At 44.2% G+C, this 15,016-nt stretch overlaps 5 protein-coding genes across 8 annotated transcripts in view; 4 read left to right on the top strand and 1 right to left on the bottom strand.

Annotated features, from left to right (window-relative positions):
• Positions 1-881, top strand: part of LOC120450872 (heparan-sulfate 6-O-sulfotransferase 2) — a 79,794-nt gene extending 78,913 nt beyond the window's left edge. For all 3 annotated transcript variants that reach the window (XM_039634098.1, XM_039634099.2, XM_039634100.2), the window contains exon 6: positions 74-881. In XM_039634098.1, the coding sequence (XP_039490032.1) occupies positions 74-209 (136 nt within the window). In that variant the 3' untranslated portion in view covers positions 210-881. The remainder of the gene's footprint in view (positions 1-73) is intronic.
• Positions 882-1,983: 1,102 nt separating this feature from the next.
• Positions 1,984-4,250, top strand: LOC120453983 (solute carrier family 22 member 19). The gene is made up of 4 exons (XM_039638938.2): positions 1,984-2,577; positions 2,642-2,796; positions 2,886-3,512; positions 3,571-4,250. The coding sequence occupies exons 1-4, from the start codon at positions 2,012-2,014 to the stop codon at positions 4,119-4,121; spliced, it is 1,899 nt and encodes a 632-aa protein (XP_039494872.1). The 5' UTR covers positions 1,984-2,011; the 3' UTR covers positions 4,122-4,250.
• A 913-nt stretch (positions 4,251-5,163) lies between these two features.
• Positions 5,164-8,754, top strand: LOC120453547 (solute carrier family 22 member 13). Of its 2 annotated transcripts, XM_039638300.2 has the most exons (5): positions 5,164-5,461; positions 6,573-7,267; positions 7,337-7,843; positions 7,988-8,131; positions 8,187-8,753. In XM_039638300.2, exons 2-5 carry the CDS (start codon positions 6,595-6,597, stop codon positions 8,582-8,584), a joined length of 1,722 nt encoding a protein of 573 aa, XP_039494234.1. In that variant the 5' UTR covers positions 5,164-5,461; positions 6,573-6,594; the 3' UTR covers positions 8,585-8,753. The 2 variants fall into 2 exon arrangements, with proteins under 2 accessions (XP_039494234.1, XP_043862318.1); XM_044006383.1 differs by lacking the exon at positions 5,164-5,461 and having other exon boundaries at positions 8,187-8,754.
• Positions 8,755-10,360: 1,606 nt separating this feature from the next.
• LOC120452204 (putative fatty acyl-CoA reductase CG5065) lies at positions 10,361-12,376 on the bottom strand. Its single transcript, XM_039636324.2, has 8 exons — positions 12,266-12,376; positions 11,986-12,210; positions 11,854-11,921; positions 11,692-11,787; positions 11,177-11,631; positions 10,842-11,119; positions 10,576-10,786; positions 10,361-10,436 (listed from the first exon to the last, which is right to left on the bottom strand). The coding sequence occupies exons 1-8, from the start codon at positions 12,336-12,338 to the stop codon at positions 10,370-10,372; spliced, it is 1,473 nt and encodes a 490-aa protein (XP_039492258.1). The 5' UTR covers positions 12,339-12,376; the 3' UTR covers positions 10,361-10,369.
• Positions 12,377-13,033: 657 nt separating this feature from the next.
• LOC120452190 (solute carrier family 22 member 3) lies at positions 13,034-14,982 on the top strand. Its single transcript, XM_039636301.1, has 2 exons — positions 13,034-13,866; positions 13,922-14,982. The coding sequence occupies exons 1-2, from the start codon at positions 13,143-13,145 to the stop codon at positions 14,920-14,922; spliced, it is 1,725 nt and encodes a 574-aa protein (XP_039492235.1). The 5' UTR covers positions 13,034-13,142; the 3' UTR covers positions 14,923-14,982.
• The last annotated feature ends 34 nt before the right edge of the window (positions 14,983-15,016 follow it).

The raw sequence follows: 15,016 nt of genomic DNA, 5'->3' as shown, positions 1-15,016 counted from the left end.
TGGCTTAGATTTATTCAAATTTGTATAATTTATTTATTTTTTTAATAATAACTTACATATATTTTCTTTTCAGTTTCGAACATCTGAAGGCAAAAGACATAAACTTTGAGCAGCGTTACGCCAATCTGGGCAACATCTACTTCAAGCAGGGCGTTACGGAATTCAACTGGGACAGCAACGTGGAGGATGGGCTCAGCACGGATCATTGAACTCGAAACCAAAAATTACCGATTAGAAACTAGATGTAGGACACACCAACTCATAATTATGTAGATGGGAGGGGCGAAATAGGGGTCGGTCACTAAGGTTACCAATACGCAGAAGCATCAGCATAAAAATCAACCGAAGGACTTTAAACTAGCGATTAAGCATAATGTTAATTAAGCAGACAAAAAACATCTAGCGGACTTGGCTTCTTTCATTCAAAAGTAACACAACTAATGGCAAACGAGCAAAATCTCAGAGCGCATATTATCTCTAAACCTAATCCTAAGCAAAACTTTAAAATCTATGACCACAACTGTACTCCACGCTTAAGTCGCACCCCGAAGATCTTTAATAATGTAAATATATTGCATAAAATGTGTTTTTTTAAACGCGAGTTCCCTTTCCAAACATTGTGAGGTGCGAGCCCACTCGAATCCACTTTTCACCTTCACAACGCACCCACACTACACCGCCATAAATTAGATTAAATAATTAATTTGTAACACGTAGCTTTTCGTTTATTGTTACGCCAAGTCTCTGCAAAGCCAAATCCACACTTAGTCTAAGAGCATAGTGCTTGGAAAATGTTTTCGATCCAACAACGCATTTATTTTATTTTATTACTAGGCATCACTGTAAATACTGCAGAATAAAGTTAAACGGAAACAATTTAATTAGGAGCAACGAAATGCAATTAGTTTCGTCTTTTTTTCACCTATTGTTTTCGCCAGCTAAAGTGAACACATGTCGATTGGTTAGCTGACATCATTATTTCAGACAATAACTAATTGGAAATTTATACCAAAATCGAAAAAGCAAAATTGATCAAACAAAACCAACGAAATACACACAAAGCCAATTGCCTAATGCATTATAGAACATTTCCCATAACAAAATTAATGTAAAATATTTCAAATATTGATTAATTGCAATTTAATATATGGGGCATTTTACATAACAGGTATAGAAGAACCATAAGGTTCATAATACAATATTATTTGCGATTTTTGGGAAACAAACAATTTTGTAGGAAGCAAACACACAATGGGAATTATATGAAAAACAAATAAAAGCAGGAAAATTTAATAAAAGATGAATTATTGAATATACAACACTGCCTTTATTTATTACTTGGCTGCCTGGGCTTCAAAATGTTGGTCAGTGGGTCATAAAGTAGAGTTGAAAGGCCATTGTAAAGTCGGATGTATAAATATTATGCAAACTATTTGTGTTGCCTTCTTTTAGGTGGTCTCTTTAATTATTAAAGAGGTTGTGTTCTTTCAGGAGTGCCGCGATTTTAAAGATGTAATGTTCAAAAGTTATTTATATTTGTTTTACGGATATTCATATTGTAAACATTTATATCGTTTGACTACAAATATAAATATTTGTTGACTCGCGGAGTATTCTACTGGTCCTAATATAGATAAAGCTAATCTTTGTTGACAAATAAAATTAACAAAATTACTGAAATGAATTAGTACCATGGCACCATGCACCATGCAATAATGGAAAATTTATTTCTCCGTTTTAAAGACAATAAATATTTATTAGGCTCTAAACAGAGCTTCCTCATTTTTCAACGCCACTACGTCATAGATGTTATAAGCGCGGAGAAAACAAACCTAATAATAAGACATCACCCAGACGGAGCGCAAAATCTGCGACTAATTTGCACCAATTTGAGGGTACAACTAAACGGAAGAGCAAACATAATTTTCCCTCCCGTCATTCCAAGCCCATGGGATCGATGAAAAATTAGCAAGCTCAGTACGCGTACGTACGGCACGGTGTAAGCTCCGAAATGCCGGATTCGCAGTCGACGGGTAGCTTTCCGAGGAAGTCCTCTCCAGAACTGGACGTGGTGGAGCAGGTTAACGGCAGTTTTGGCCGCTGGCAGTTGCGCACCATCCTGTTGATATTCCTCTGCAAGATTCCCAGCGCATGGTTCACAACCATCATTATCTATACGGCACCGTATCCCTGGAAGGGAGAACTCGTTTGCCACCCGGCGGATTGGAATGTTAGCCGGTCACAGGCGGACCATGTGGACCGGAACCATGCTCTTTGGCAGGATGCTCGCAGCACGGATCGGCTCTTTAATGTGGACGTGTGCAATGCGTATTCCGATTCCCTGGCCCGAGGGTTCGTGCGTAGACATGGTCAGGAGTGGAACGCCTCGGAATCACAGGAACCAGGTGGCCAACCTTCGCTGCCCTGCGCGCACGTGGAACATCGAACTGACTACAAGTCCCTGATCAGTCAGTTTGATTTAATCTGCTCCCGTCGCGTGCTAGTGGCTCTGACGCAATCTTTTCATGCACTTGGTGCCCTCATTGGCGGACTCATGGCCCATTCTGCTCTCAAGAAGTATGTATTTGGTTTAAATATTTATATTATTTTAGTGTGATAACTCGACTTTTTAATTCTGAAGAATCAGTCCGCGTCGCTTGATGCTGCTGGGCATGATTGGACAGATATTTTGCGGTAATCTCACCGGCTTAGTGGACACATATCAGTTGCATATCTACTTCCGCTGCCTCACTTCCATATTTTGTGCTCTCATGTACACTTCCGGGCAATTTATTTGTAAGTATGCAAGAATAGTGTCTAGCTTAGGTTCCATCTATGCAAATCAAAAGACCCAAGACACGAACTAATTCACTTCCACTTTTTAGTGAACGACATTACCTCGGGTAAGGCTCGCATCATAGTGGTTACTTTATCGGAGCTCTTCTGGTCCATGGGTCTCGTCCTGCTGCCCGCCATATCGATATACTTTGACAACTGGAGCTACCTGTACGTGGCCATCTCGTCCTCCCTCATTGTGCTTGTATGGCTGCATCGTTGGATAGCTGATGCTCCTCGCTGGCTGCTGCGGCATCAGCGAGTGGAGGCTGCCCTGCGGCAGCTGCTGGAATCAGCCACATACAATAACCAGAAGGTTCCACTTACCCTCGATGTTCAGCTCACGATGTACGCCAATGACCTGGACCAGAAATCCAAACAGAAGCACAGCTACTGCCAAGTCTGGGATGGCGAGACGAAACGCAGCCAGCTCGTGTACATCCATCTGATCTGGGGCGGTGCTATGGTGCTGTATAACATCATTCTGCTGATGATTCGAAACCTGGGCGCCGAACAAGTGCATGTAAACACAGCGGCCATGGGATTTGCTGAGATGGTGGGCATTTTTGTTGGTCTCTATCTGATCCTATACACGCGTCGTCATTGGCGGTGGGCAGGAAATCTGATGATTATGGCTGGTCTCAGCACCTATCTGGTTTGGCTGCTGCCCGAAACTGGTGAGCATTGTTCTGGATATCTTGTAATTACTTTCTAAATCGGAAATTCTTCTTATAGAACGCAATTCGCGACGCGTGGGACTGGAACTGGTATTTTGGCTCATATTAAAGATAGGCAACTCCGCATCGATTGCAGTGCTGACCACTTGCACCAGTGAAATTGTGTCCAAGGAAAAGCGAGTGCTCCTTATGCTTTCTGTGATCTCATTTAGCCGAGTGTGCCTGGTCTTCTGCCCCCTTCTGAGCTGTCTCACTGTCATCCACCACCTGGTCCCCATCACCATCCTGGCCACCATGGGCTGGGTTTACGGCTTGGCCCTGCGCCGCCTCAACCGCTATTACTGGAACACGGAGCAGCCGCAGATCAGTCAGGTGCCCACGCCCAACACCTATCGTCGCCAGTCGGCCATCATCCTGCGCCGCTGCAGCACCTTGAGTTCGGATTGCAGTGCCTATAGCAATGAGCTTCTCAGCAACTTTGAGCGGAACATGGCAGTTAGCATAGCCGATATATGGCACATCAATTTCCATCCCTCCAGTGAAATCGAATTGGCAGTGGATCGGAATGGTGGGGAAGCTCACAGAGCGCACAGCTCGGAAACCATTTGAAGAGCTTTTGCAGAGCCCGAAAGTAGGCTTTGTTCGATCTAAAGATATTAAGTTGTTAGGTGTACAGTGTACACTCTATTATTTGGCGATTATAACAATAAATGTAACAGTATCCGATAATTATTATATATTTAAATATCATCCCTATCCCTTATCATATTCTTTACATTATCTGACCGATGTTGGAAATTTTCGTGATAGAAAACACGCCCAATTTTAAATAGATGATCCATAAACCACGTGTTTATCGAATTAAAGGCTTGCTCAAAGTTAAACGTAACCGGAATCCCACAAAATTCGATCATTTCTCGTCATATATTGCTAATTAAATTATTTATTTCTTCAGTCCTAATTAGCAAGCAATGAGCAACAAATGACAGAAAATTAAACTCATTTTAATGACAAATATATGATATTGAAATGATTATGTAGATCCTGGAAGGAATATTTTGTGTTGAATTCAAGACCGCATTAGCCATTAATCTATAGCTCGATATTAATGTAGGTTAATGAAGAGCACCACAGTCGATGTGTCACTAGGAGCGCTAAAAAAAGCGACCTAGACAATAAAGATTAAAATAGAAATCCGCTAGGAAGGCGTTGAGGAATTTGTACAAGCCCGAATGAAAATCGCTGATAACGTGAAGCAATAATGTTATGGCTCCCAAGCCAGCAGCCCCCGGCTTGTACACTTTCCGCTCCTCACCTGAGATAATGCACACTCGATAGGGGTAAACTCAAACTAATAACATAAAGAGCGTTAAAAGACACCGTATCGATCCGTCAGCTATTCAATAAAATTAAATGTTTAATGGGCAAACAAAGAAAAAATGCCTCAGTAACCAAAAGAAAATCCCGTCCGGGAAAAATACTTTACGAACCATAAAACACAATAGAAACTAGAGTGAAATGCTGGAAAAACTAACCCGTTCAATAACTTTTTATTATTTGAGCAAATTCATTAAGTAAATTAACGCCTCGAGTTTCCGAGTGGACAGCCAGTCGGCTCACTCCCCGTCTATAGCTCCCAGTGCGACATTGGCTTCAGTTGCTATTTGATTCTCGGCCGATTGGGACGCGTGTGCTCCAAGAATCTATTAAGAAATCGGGCTGGGACGTGCGAATCGAAAAGCTGCCTTTTTAGAACGGGGATCCGCCGAAGTCCGAGCGGCGTGAATAACTTTTATTGTCGCTTAATTAATTTAAACAAATTTGTATGAAATCAATCGAACAAACACAAACAGCAAAGTCATCGCGAGAAAAAAAGTGTATTGGAAAATATTTAGGTGTTTGTGATTGAACCCGTGATAAATCAAAAAGTGATATTTTGCTTTATTAAGGTCGGTTTTTAAATAGGAAAACTATTCACTAAGCATATCGATTTATTATCTTCGTTTATTTTTTATTCTGGAAAAGTGCATTATAGACGTGAGTCTATACACTGTGCACTTAATCATACTCTTGTCAAAAAGTCGAGCACTCCATTAATTTGAAACGAGTAACGCCTTTCCAGTGGCTCAGTTTGCCTGCCCCATAAGCAATTATTAATTTGCATTTGGGCTCGAATCGAAACAAGTCGCTTTGATAGAAAGACATGCCTCCTCAGTCATTGTCCAGATAAATATCGAATGCCGAATAGGAAATTCGAATATCTAGCACCGGCACGACCAGTTTTCTGCAATTAGCACTGCCTGGAAAACTAGAAATTAAAATATTTGCGCTACCAATAGGTGGACAGACCAATTGTACGCCAGACAATCGCGAATTAGCACCTGTGAAACCGAAGCATAAAGAGTCAAGAGTCTGTCAATTCAGATGATCCAACAAAGCGAATCTGTCGCGAATTAACAACTAAATAATATGGCTGCAAATCGCCATAAGTGCCCTTTGGTAAGTAAGGGCTAGCAAACAGATAAGGTCTCGAAATGGAATGATCATTATCTTTCCTTCTGGCTTATCGATACAACTACAGGCAGTCATGATTTGAGATATGATATCAGAGAAAGAATAAAGCAAGCGAGAACTTCGAACTGGTTAAAGTAAATCAAGAGCTTAGCTAATTTATTAATGAGTTCAATTAAACGAGATTACAGGGTTGGGTTATGAGTTAAGAAATCAGTGCATTAGCAGATACAAAGGTGTTTCATCTAAAGTGTTTTAGGAAAGTTTAAAGTCTGTTATAATCTGTGAATTATTCCCAGGTGTTTACTTATGGCATTCACTTGTCAATGTAATAATGAAAGTCAGTGAAATGAGAAGTAACCGCAGATATTTCAACAATCTCTCGTGATATTCAATGGCTTGTTCGACTGATTTCATCAGTAAACCGCTTCCAATTTATATCAATTGGGATGGGAGGGTACATCTGTCTACTATGAGGGGTATTGAAAAAAAAGAAATAAATAAATGGGAAATCATCAGATATGCGTCCATTTCGCTCATCATTTGCAGAATGTTCCACTAAATAGGAGCCATGGTCAATCCGTCGCCCGATCGAGGTGGAGAATCCACTGGCCCCCACATCCTCCCCAATGAGATGGAGAATGACCTGGACAAGAGGGTGGCAACGCCACCTCCTGCCCCTGCGAGTAGCGATGTCATCGCCGATGTTGTGGGCGACTTTGGAATCTGGCAGCTGAGAACCATCCTCATCATCTTCCTGTGCAAAATCCCCGCCGCCTGGTTCATGGCCTGCATCATCTTCACTGGACCGGAACTCTATCCCGGCTCGGAGTTCACCTGCGACACCAGTTATATGACTAGCAGCAGCAACTCCAGTTTCAGTGTATCGGATAACCAGTGCTATATCAGGGACGAACTCACTGGCACGAGCTCCGAATGCGAGCAGTTCACCTACGTCTCCAGTTTCGACTCCCTGATCATGCAATTCAATCTGGTCTGTTTGAGGGACATCTTCGTAGCCTGGACTCAGTACTGGCATCTGTTCGGAGTTCTTGTAGGCGGCGTTGTGGGCACCAAGATGATGCTGGGAATAAGCCCGCGGAGCACCTATTGTGTAGGAGCTGTAGCCCAGATTTTGTGCGGAGTAGTCACTGGATACGCCAGGGATTTCAGTCTCCACTGCGCCTTCCGTTGCCTCTCTGCTGTCTGTTGTGCGATCATGTTCACAGCTGGTCAAGCAATATGTAAGTGTATTTATAAGTACAATCACAGATATTCAGTATAAATATTTATGAAGAAATCCAATCTCCCAGTTGCCGACATCACGGCGGGAATGCATCGAATTGGTGCCATTATCCTATACGACACTTTCTGGTCCATTGGCGTCATCCTATTGCCAGGACTCTCCTCGTTCTTCAACAGCTGGTCCCTGATCTACGTGGGCATTACATTCCCCACTGTCATGCTGATCTTGCTGCTCTACTGGACCCCGGACTCACCTCGCTGGCTGCTCCGGCACGCCGTGAATCGCTTCTCCATCGACAATGTGGAGGAGATCGTGCGTGAGGGAGCGGCGATCAATGATCGCTCGTTCAAGATCCCTCCGGATTTCCGGATGCAGCTGGAGCAGCTAAGTGAGCGCTTGAAGACTCAACCCCCTCCGGCTCCTTGGCGGGAGTTGTGGAAGGGAAAGCGGGCCAAGACGCACATGGTAGCTGCCCACTTGGCACTGGCCTTCTTCGTCATCAATTTCATGGGCATGCTGCTCAACATAAGATCATTTGGCAGAGACTATCTGGTACCGAACACTATAGCCATGGGTGAGTTGGGCGTTCTCAGTTAATTTAGTGTGTTAAATGTCATTAACTTATTAACCCACTTATTAGGATAAAAATTCACTAAAATTATTTTTTAGAACTTTTGAAATATTTAATTTAACTTTTTATAAACTATTCTGTCTGCAGGTTTCTCTGAAATCATTGGCTGCTTCTTGGCGCTCCACTTTGCACTCAAGCACAACAAATGGAAATGGCAATGTGCAGGGGTGTTTAATATTTTAGCTGGAATCCTTGGTTGCATGGGCTGGATCTTCACCAATGCGGACTCAAGTAAGTATGTTTATAACTTCATGGATGTAATACATTTAATATGATTATTCTTCAGTGGATGCTGATCTAAAGGTGAGCCTCTGGATGATCATCGCCACCATTCCCAAGGCGGCTGTTTCGTGTGCCCAGTCGATGATCCTGGCCTGCATGAACGAACTGATGCCGGCGAACAAGAAGCAGCTCTTCGTCTTCTCCGTAGTTACCTGGGCCCGGGTGTGGCTCCTCTCAGCTCCGTTTTTCAACGTCCTGAAGAAGATCGACACGGCCATGTCGCTGACTTCGTACTGTGTATTTAGTATTTTGGGCGGAATCTGCACCAGCCTGCTCCTCACGCCCAGGACTAGTGTGTCGCCGGTTGTGCCGCACTTGGAGCCGAGCAACAAGAAGGAGCAGTCCCCATTGAACGCCCCAGTGTGGACCGTCGAGTCCGATGTGAACAATACTCGATTGTAGCGCAGGACGACAGCGTAATTTTGCCAATTAATAGTCTTTGTATTAGTCATCTAATGAAACGACATTCTTCTGTGATTAGGTTAAGTAAATTGTTATTTTAAATGCTTGAAGTTTTACTAAAGAATATTTGTGCGTTTAAAGTTGGTCGAAATCGATAGTTTGCAAATCGATAGAAATTTACAAGACCAATACAAAAATGAAAATATATTAAAACATTTTTTCAAAAGTGTGGGCGTGGCAGTTTTGGGCGGTTTGTGGGCGTTAGAGTGGGCGAGGCAACATGAATCGACAAACTTGCGCTGCTTCTATGTCTCTGGAGTCTGTATGCTTAATATCAACTTTCTAGCTTTTGTAGTTCCTGAGATCTCGACGTTCATACGGACGGACAGACGGACAGACGGACGGACAGACGGACATGGCCAGATCGACTCGGCTATTGATCCTGATCAAGAATATATATACTTTATATGTTCGGAAACGCTTCCTTCTGCCTGTTACATACTTTTCAACGAAAGTTGTATACCCTTTTACTCTACGAGTAACGGGTATAAAAATGGTACTTTCGTCCCCGCTCTTTCTAACTATTAAAAAAGCTCTGAAAATATTCATAGTAAGCAGTAGATTTGGCAAAAGTAAAACTTGAATTGTTTTGCTTGACACGATTATCTTACTACCAAATATTTTGCTTAGAGAATAAAATATATATTATTTATAAAACGATAACATAAGTAAGCTGATCACCTTGTCTTATGGTTCTGAATTTTGTAAACTTTTTTTAAATTCTGCCGTTGTTACGCTCTTCAGGATCTACACTAAAAGATCTTTTCCGACTATTGCGCATATTAGCCACAACCGCGGATTCCTCAGAATTCGATCGCAAGCCAAGAAGCCGCATCATTTCCATATGACTCATAGCATCCTTCGTATCGATACTACTCTGATCCTTCCTTTCGTTCTCAATGTCCTTCGTCAGTTCCATAGCCGAGGACATATTCGTGTGATTTTCGGCATGGGCGATATTAGTTCTTTTTTCGAACACTACCCAACAACTATCACTTTAACTATACGATAGGTACGAAACAAGATACGATACAAGTGACGTTTAGAGCAAGGAATTCTAGTCCGTAATTTGACAGTGACAATGGCTGAAATTATATTCAGCCAATTTTTAATTTGGTCTGCAAACTTGTAAGAATTCCTAAATGGTGTGTTTCTGCACTACGAGCTAAAAGGTAGTTAGTCATAGACTAAGGGTTGAAACTCAACAGGTCAACAGCAAGACGTACTAATCAAAATTTGTAAGAATTCCATGATAGGTCCAATAAGGTCCACAGACAGACCATCGCATGCGACTGGTGGTGGCGGCTTGTTGAATGGTCAAACAGTTGGTGGATAACTGATGGAGAGCAAATAAAACCCCATTACTAGGACATAGTCTTTAAGCACTTCATTGTACAAATCGTTTCCTAGGCGGGTGCCTTCAACCACTCCCACAAAAACGGATTATGCACAGCCTAGGGTGGATACTTTGTTTTTGTGGGTGTCGGGGAAGACTTCAGCCAGGGAACGATTTGTACAATGAGGTGGATAAGTTCTTAGATAGTTTTGCCATGGGTCAGGACGGCTTTGGACCATAGACAAGAAACTACTACTCAAAAGACATTTGATGACATTAAGGAGGACCATAGAGACTGGAACTTAAGTTATTAATAAATATTTAATTGATGTCATTTTACTCTTATTTTATTTCAATTGCATATCGCTAATAACTCATAATCTACTTCACTAAAATGTTATATAGACAAGCAACATGTAGAAAATCAAATGCAGGAATATCCAGAACCAGTAAATCCTGTAAAAATGTAATACATATTACAAATAAAATACATGGCATACGACAAATTTCTAAAAGTATCTTGCAAAAGGTAATTTAGACAACCATCCCCACCTGAGCGGGACACAAAGACAGAAATGGTGAGCAAACGACTCACCTGGTCACCATAAACTTGTTTGAGTCAACGGAGAACTTCTCGCGGTGCAGGTACTTGTTGATCCCAATCATGTGACGCCGCACATACTCATCGTAGTCCAGCTCTTCGAGATTCCAATAGAGAGTGGGATATGTACCATTTTCAATCACCTCCTTGAAATGGAAGCGGCTCTTGTTCTTGAAGATCCACTCGTTCAGCGAAAAAAAGCTACCTGTAAGCAGTCCACTGAATGATTTAGTTTATACTAATGGTATTTCTAAAGTCACCTGCTAGACAAGCCTGTCGGAATTTCTTGGCAATGGGTGTCACCAGTCGCTTCTTTTGGGCCAACAGCAGCGTTTGCAAGTCCATTAGCAAGGCGGGCACAAAGTGAAGAACCCACACAGCCAACTCATGCTTAAAAGCACTGCACCTGTACTTGAAGTTTGGAAACATAATCATACGCCGGGTGGGATATATTCTGGACCACTTCATTGTGAGTTCTCCAAGATGCTGCCAGGTGATTGGATTGGTCACTCCAGAAGTGGCGTTACAGATGCTCAAGCTGTGGAATACCAATATGTGAACTAACATTGGTAAGGAGTAGATCATTTCCAGTTACCTCCCTAATTTAGCCCTGCCGACCATCATGATCATGGCATTGACCACAAAGTCCACAGGGATGATGTCACATATAAGATCCTTATCCCCTAGGATGCTGCTGATGCCGCCCTTCCCAATTTCCATCATAATCCCGCTGATGGCCTGGATGTTGTCAATCCAACCGGGATAGGGCTCCCTATACGCAGCAGTGACTATCGAGGGCCTCACTATCACAATGGGAATCACATCCTTATATGCATTAACAATCTGCTCGGCAATGGACTTCGTGAAGGTGTAGGTGTTGACATGCGGACCCTTTATATAATCGGCCAGGCGATTCAGATAGTCGTCGGGTATTTTCTGGGTGGCGGTCAGAAACTGTCGCCAATCCACCGGCGGCATGGTGGGGTACACTTGCTCATCCACGTACTTGCGACCCGGATTGCAGTAGGCCGTCGAAACGTACAGAAAACTCTAGAGATTTCGGTTATTATGAAGTTGGTAAGATGCAATCAACGGACTGAAGCTCCTTACCCTCAGATGAGGCATCTGTCTGCAAAGCTCTACAAGATTATAGGTGGCCTGCGAATTGACTCGAGCCGACACCTTTAGACACTCATTGAATCGTACCTGGAATTTAAATATTCAAATATTCAAATCAGTGGGAAAATCTTGGGGAATCCCCCTCGGACTCACTGTTGCTGCACTGTGGAAAATAATGTTGACCTCGGCACACAAAACCGATCTGTCGGACTCATTTAAACCTGTTGGTGGAAGACTCAGGTGAAGTCATGAGTTTTCATTTACAGTTTCTCTAAAAATCCATACCGAAGTTGTCGTCCTCAATGTTGCCAGAAAAGTGAAAGATTTTCTTCAGTTGCGTTGGATGCTCCGATTTTAGGCGTTCGAAAATGGGATTCTGAAGGAATCCTCGAAATCGTTCCTCCACTGTAACCCCGCCCTTTGGTCGAATGAGCATGTAGATCCGCTTGATCTGCGGAAAACTCCAGAGCAGCTTCTCCAGCAGCGATTTTCCCACAAAGCCAGTTGCTCCTAATAAAGTTTACCATCTTTGAGCAGCCTCTTTTGGAGATCGCCTCTATATTACCCGTTATAAAGACCACAGCATCTTGGTAAATATCCGTCTGGTGCTCCACAGTATTCACTTTGGCGTTGTCCATGGTGTGGCCACTTTAAAGCCACGATCGCTACTGATCCGGTGAGCTACTCACTTTCAACGCCCAACTGGCTTGGCAAAAGAAATGCCTTGGTCCTCCTGAAACAAGTTTTCCCTGAAAATGCATGTGGAGAATGCAATTGGCCAACGAAAGTAGCAGCTCAGACGTAACACTTGAGCACAAACATATTGCATCATATTTCGATGGGGATGGGATGTGGACAACGCTAGGCCTTGGTTCATGATCATTCAAAAAAAAATAAAGTGGGAAATCAAAGCTTTGGCCAAGAGTTATAGTCCACGTTCATACTGCTGAATTTTGTTATATGAACTGTATATTTCTAACAAGCATCTACGTACTTTTAATAATTTAAAAGCCATGAACTTGAAAACTAGAGATAAACAAATATCTTTACAGCAAATTTGGTTATACCACCGAATTATTCCACAGCCGCGCAGCTTTCCAATAAGATCGAATGGCGATGCTGTTTACCTCTCCAATTCATTAGCTTCAATCATGTCAATTACCCGCCACCGCGATCGGATTCCCCGGCAAGATCCTCCCTTAAATCCGTAAGATCTCCGCGAAAATAGATCGCAGCTCGACGGCCAACATGTTTGCACAATCGGTTAGGAACGTTGCTTCGCTTATTTGGAATGATTTGATTAGCGACGACGTCGTAGGCAGGCACCGCAAACCGGAGCCCTCGAGTTTACCTGCCCAGGTGAGGTGCTAAGCGAAGTCGCAGTCATGCTGGAGGGTCGGCACTCCCAAGACGTGGTAACTAAATTCCGCCGCTAGCAAAGAATGAAGGAGGAGAATCTTTACCAAGGCTGGATGCCTAATATGCACCGACACGTACCCTTTTCCCTGGATTTGGGCCATATGGCGACCAGCTTCACCTGCACCGATACCAAAGCCAACGATCAAACTCCACCTAGCAAAGCCAACAAAACGGTAGATGGCAGTGATGACGATGTGATCGCACACGTCCTGGGGGACTTTGGGCCTTGGCAACTGCGCTCCCTGCTCATCCTGTTCCTCTGTAAAATTCCCGCCGCCTGGTTCATGGCCTGCATCCTGTTCACAGCGCCGGATCTGTACCCGGAGGAGGAGTACAAGTGTGATGCGAGGGCTTTCGGGCCGGAGGTTAACTCTACCGTCTCGCTGGACCACTGCTATGTGATGGTTAACTACGGGGAGTCCGGCTACGCCATGCGCCAGTGTAGCAAGTTCCTCTACACCACGGGCTTCCACTCCCTGACCATGGAGTTCGATTTGGTGTGTCTGTGCGACTTCTTTGTGGCCTGGTCCCAGTACTGGCACCTCTTTGGCCTTCTAATCGGTGGAGTGGCGGCCACCAAGTTGATGCGGGTCTTGAGTCCCCGACAGATTTATGCAACTGGCATCTGGTGCCTTCTCATGTGCAGTCTGCTGATGGGTCTGGTCAAGGACTTCAGTCTGCACTGCGGACTACGATGCTTGGCTGCTGTTTCATGCTGCTTTATGATCACCTCCGGGCTTTATATATGTGAGTAAGGTGTTACATTTAGAAATATTTTAATATTAAATAACATGCTTTCCAGTTGGTGACATAACAGCGGGAAAATATCGCGTTGGAGCAGTTCTACTTTACGACTGCTTCTGGGCTGTGGGCTTGATCCTACTCCCAGGCATAGCCTCTGGTGCTCCCAGCTGGCAGCACATATACTTGGGTGTAACTCTCTCCTTGCTGGTGATTGTCTTCCTGCTGCCCTGGACTCCGGATTCCCCGCGCTGGCAGCTGCAGCACACCAAGGAAGGCCAACTGGCCATCGAGCGAACGGTGAGAATCCTGCTGGAAGCAGCCCGTACCAATGAAAGGATGCACAAGGTATCTAAGGAGTTACCACAGCTGTTGGAACAGCTGAGGGAAATGATGCTGGAGCCAATGCCCGCAGTGCATTGGATGCATTTGTGGATGGGGCAGCGGAAGAGTACTTTCCACTTGGTGGCTGTGCACATGGCACTAGCCACTTTCATGGTGGTCAACACCGGGCTGCTGCTCCATGTGCGGTCCTTTGGCAGGGAGCACCTGGTGTCCAACACATTGGCCATGGGCCTGGCCGAGATTCTGGGCTGCTTCCTGGCCCTGCACCTGACCTTCAACCAGAGGGAACGCAAGTGGCAGTGGGCCGGAGGATTTGCCATTGTGGTCGGCTGCATCGGTAGCATCTGTTGGTTCCTCGCCGAGGGTAATATGCCAGAGGTTTATGGACTCACGATGGGATTGCTGATGGCCTCGCTTCCCCAGGCGGCCGTGGCCTGCGCCCAGTCCATGATCATGGCCTGCTTGGGCGAGTTGGTGCCATTGGAGCAGCGTAGTTGCCTCTCATTTTCCGCCGTCACGTGGGCGAGGGTGTGGCAGCTCTCCGCCTCTTTTCTCACGCTGCTCAGGCAGGTGAGCCCCGCCCTCTCCCTGTCCGCCTTCTGTCTTCTGGCCATCCTGGGCGGCCTCTGCACATGTTGCCTGGTCACGCGGGACAAGGAGCAGCAACCGGGAGGAGCTGCGGTTAATAAGAGACAGCAACTAATAGGGCTTACGTAATAACGTATACTTAAAATATGGTTGGGTGTATATGATAAGTTAGTTTTAGTGTCTGTCAAGTATTCGCAAACAGTATTCGAATTTAGCTCATTAA

This window comes from Drosophila santomea, chromosome 3R (assembly GCF_016746245.2).
Source record: "Drosophila santomea strain STO CAGO 1482 chromosome 3R, Prin_Dsan_1.1, whole genome shotgun sequence".
NCBI lineage: Eukaryota > Metazoa > Arthropoda > Insecta > Diptera > Drosophilidae > Drosophila > Drosophila santomea.
Note: the sequence above shows the minus strand (reverse complement) of the source record. Positions and strands in the feature narration are given on the sequence as shown.

Bases quoted from the DNA above. Each gene is read 5' to 3' on its own strand.
- LOC120453547 (XM_044006383.1), top strand. From the start codon at position 6,595: ATGGTCAATCCGTCGCCCGATCGAGGTGGAGAATCCACTGGCCCCCAC. The intron at 7,268-7,336 runs GTAAGTGTATTT...CCAATCTCCCAG, and splicing joins CACAGCTGGTCAAGCAATAT to TTGCCGACATCACGGCGGGA. The intron at 7,844-7,987 runs GTGAGTTGGGCG...TTCTGTCTGCAG, and splicing joins ACCGAACACTATAGCCATGG to GTTTCTCTGAAATCATTGGC.
- LOC120452204 (XM_039636324.2), bottom strand. From the start codon at position 12,338: ATGGACAACGCCAAAGTGAATACTGTGGAGCACCAGACGGATATTTAC. The intron at 11,120-11,176 runs GTAACTGGAAAT...GGTATTCCACAG, and splicing joins GGCAGGGCTAAATTAGGGAG to CTTGAGCATCTGTAACGCCA. The intron at 10,437-10,575 runs GTGAGTCGTTTG...ACATTTTTACAG, and splicing joins AACAAGTTTATGGTGACCAG to GATTTACTGGTTCTGGATAT.
- LOC120453983 (XM_039638938.2), top strand. From the start codon at position 2,012: ATGCCGGATTCGCAGTCGACGGGTAGCTTTCCGAGGAAGTCCTCTCCA. The intron at 2,578-2,641 runs GTATGTATTTGG...TTAATTCTGAAG, and splicing joins GCCCATTCTGCTCTCAAGAA to AATCAGTCCGCGTCGCTTGA. The intron at 2,797-2,885 runs GTAAGTATGCAA...TCCACTTTTTAG, and splicing joins CACTTCCGGGCAATTTATTT to TGAACGACATTACCTCGGGT.
- LOC120452190 (XM_039636301.1), top strand. From the start codon at position 13,143: ATGAAGGAGGAGAATCTTTACCAAGGCTGGATGCCTAATATGCACCGA. The intron at 13,867-13,921 runs GTGAGTAAGGTG...CATGCTTTCCAG, and splicing joins CACCTCCGGGCTTTATATAT to TTGGTGACATAACAGCGGGA.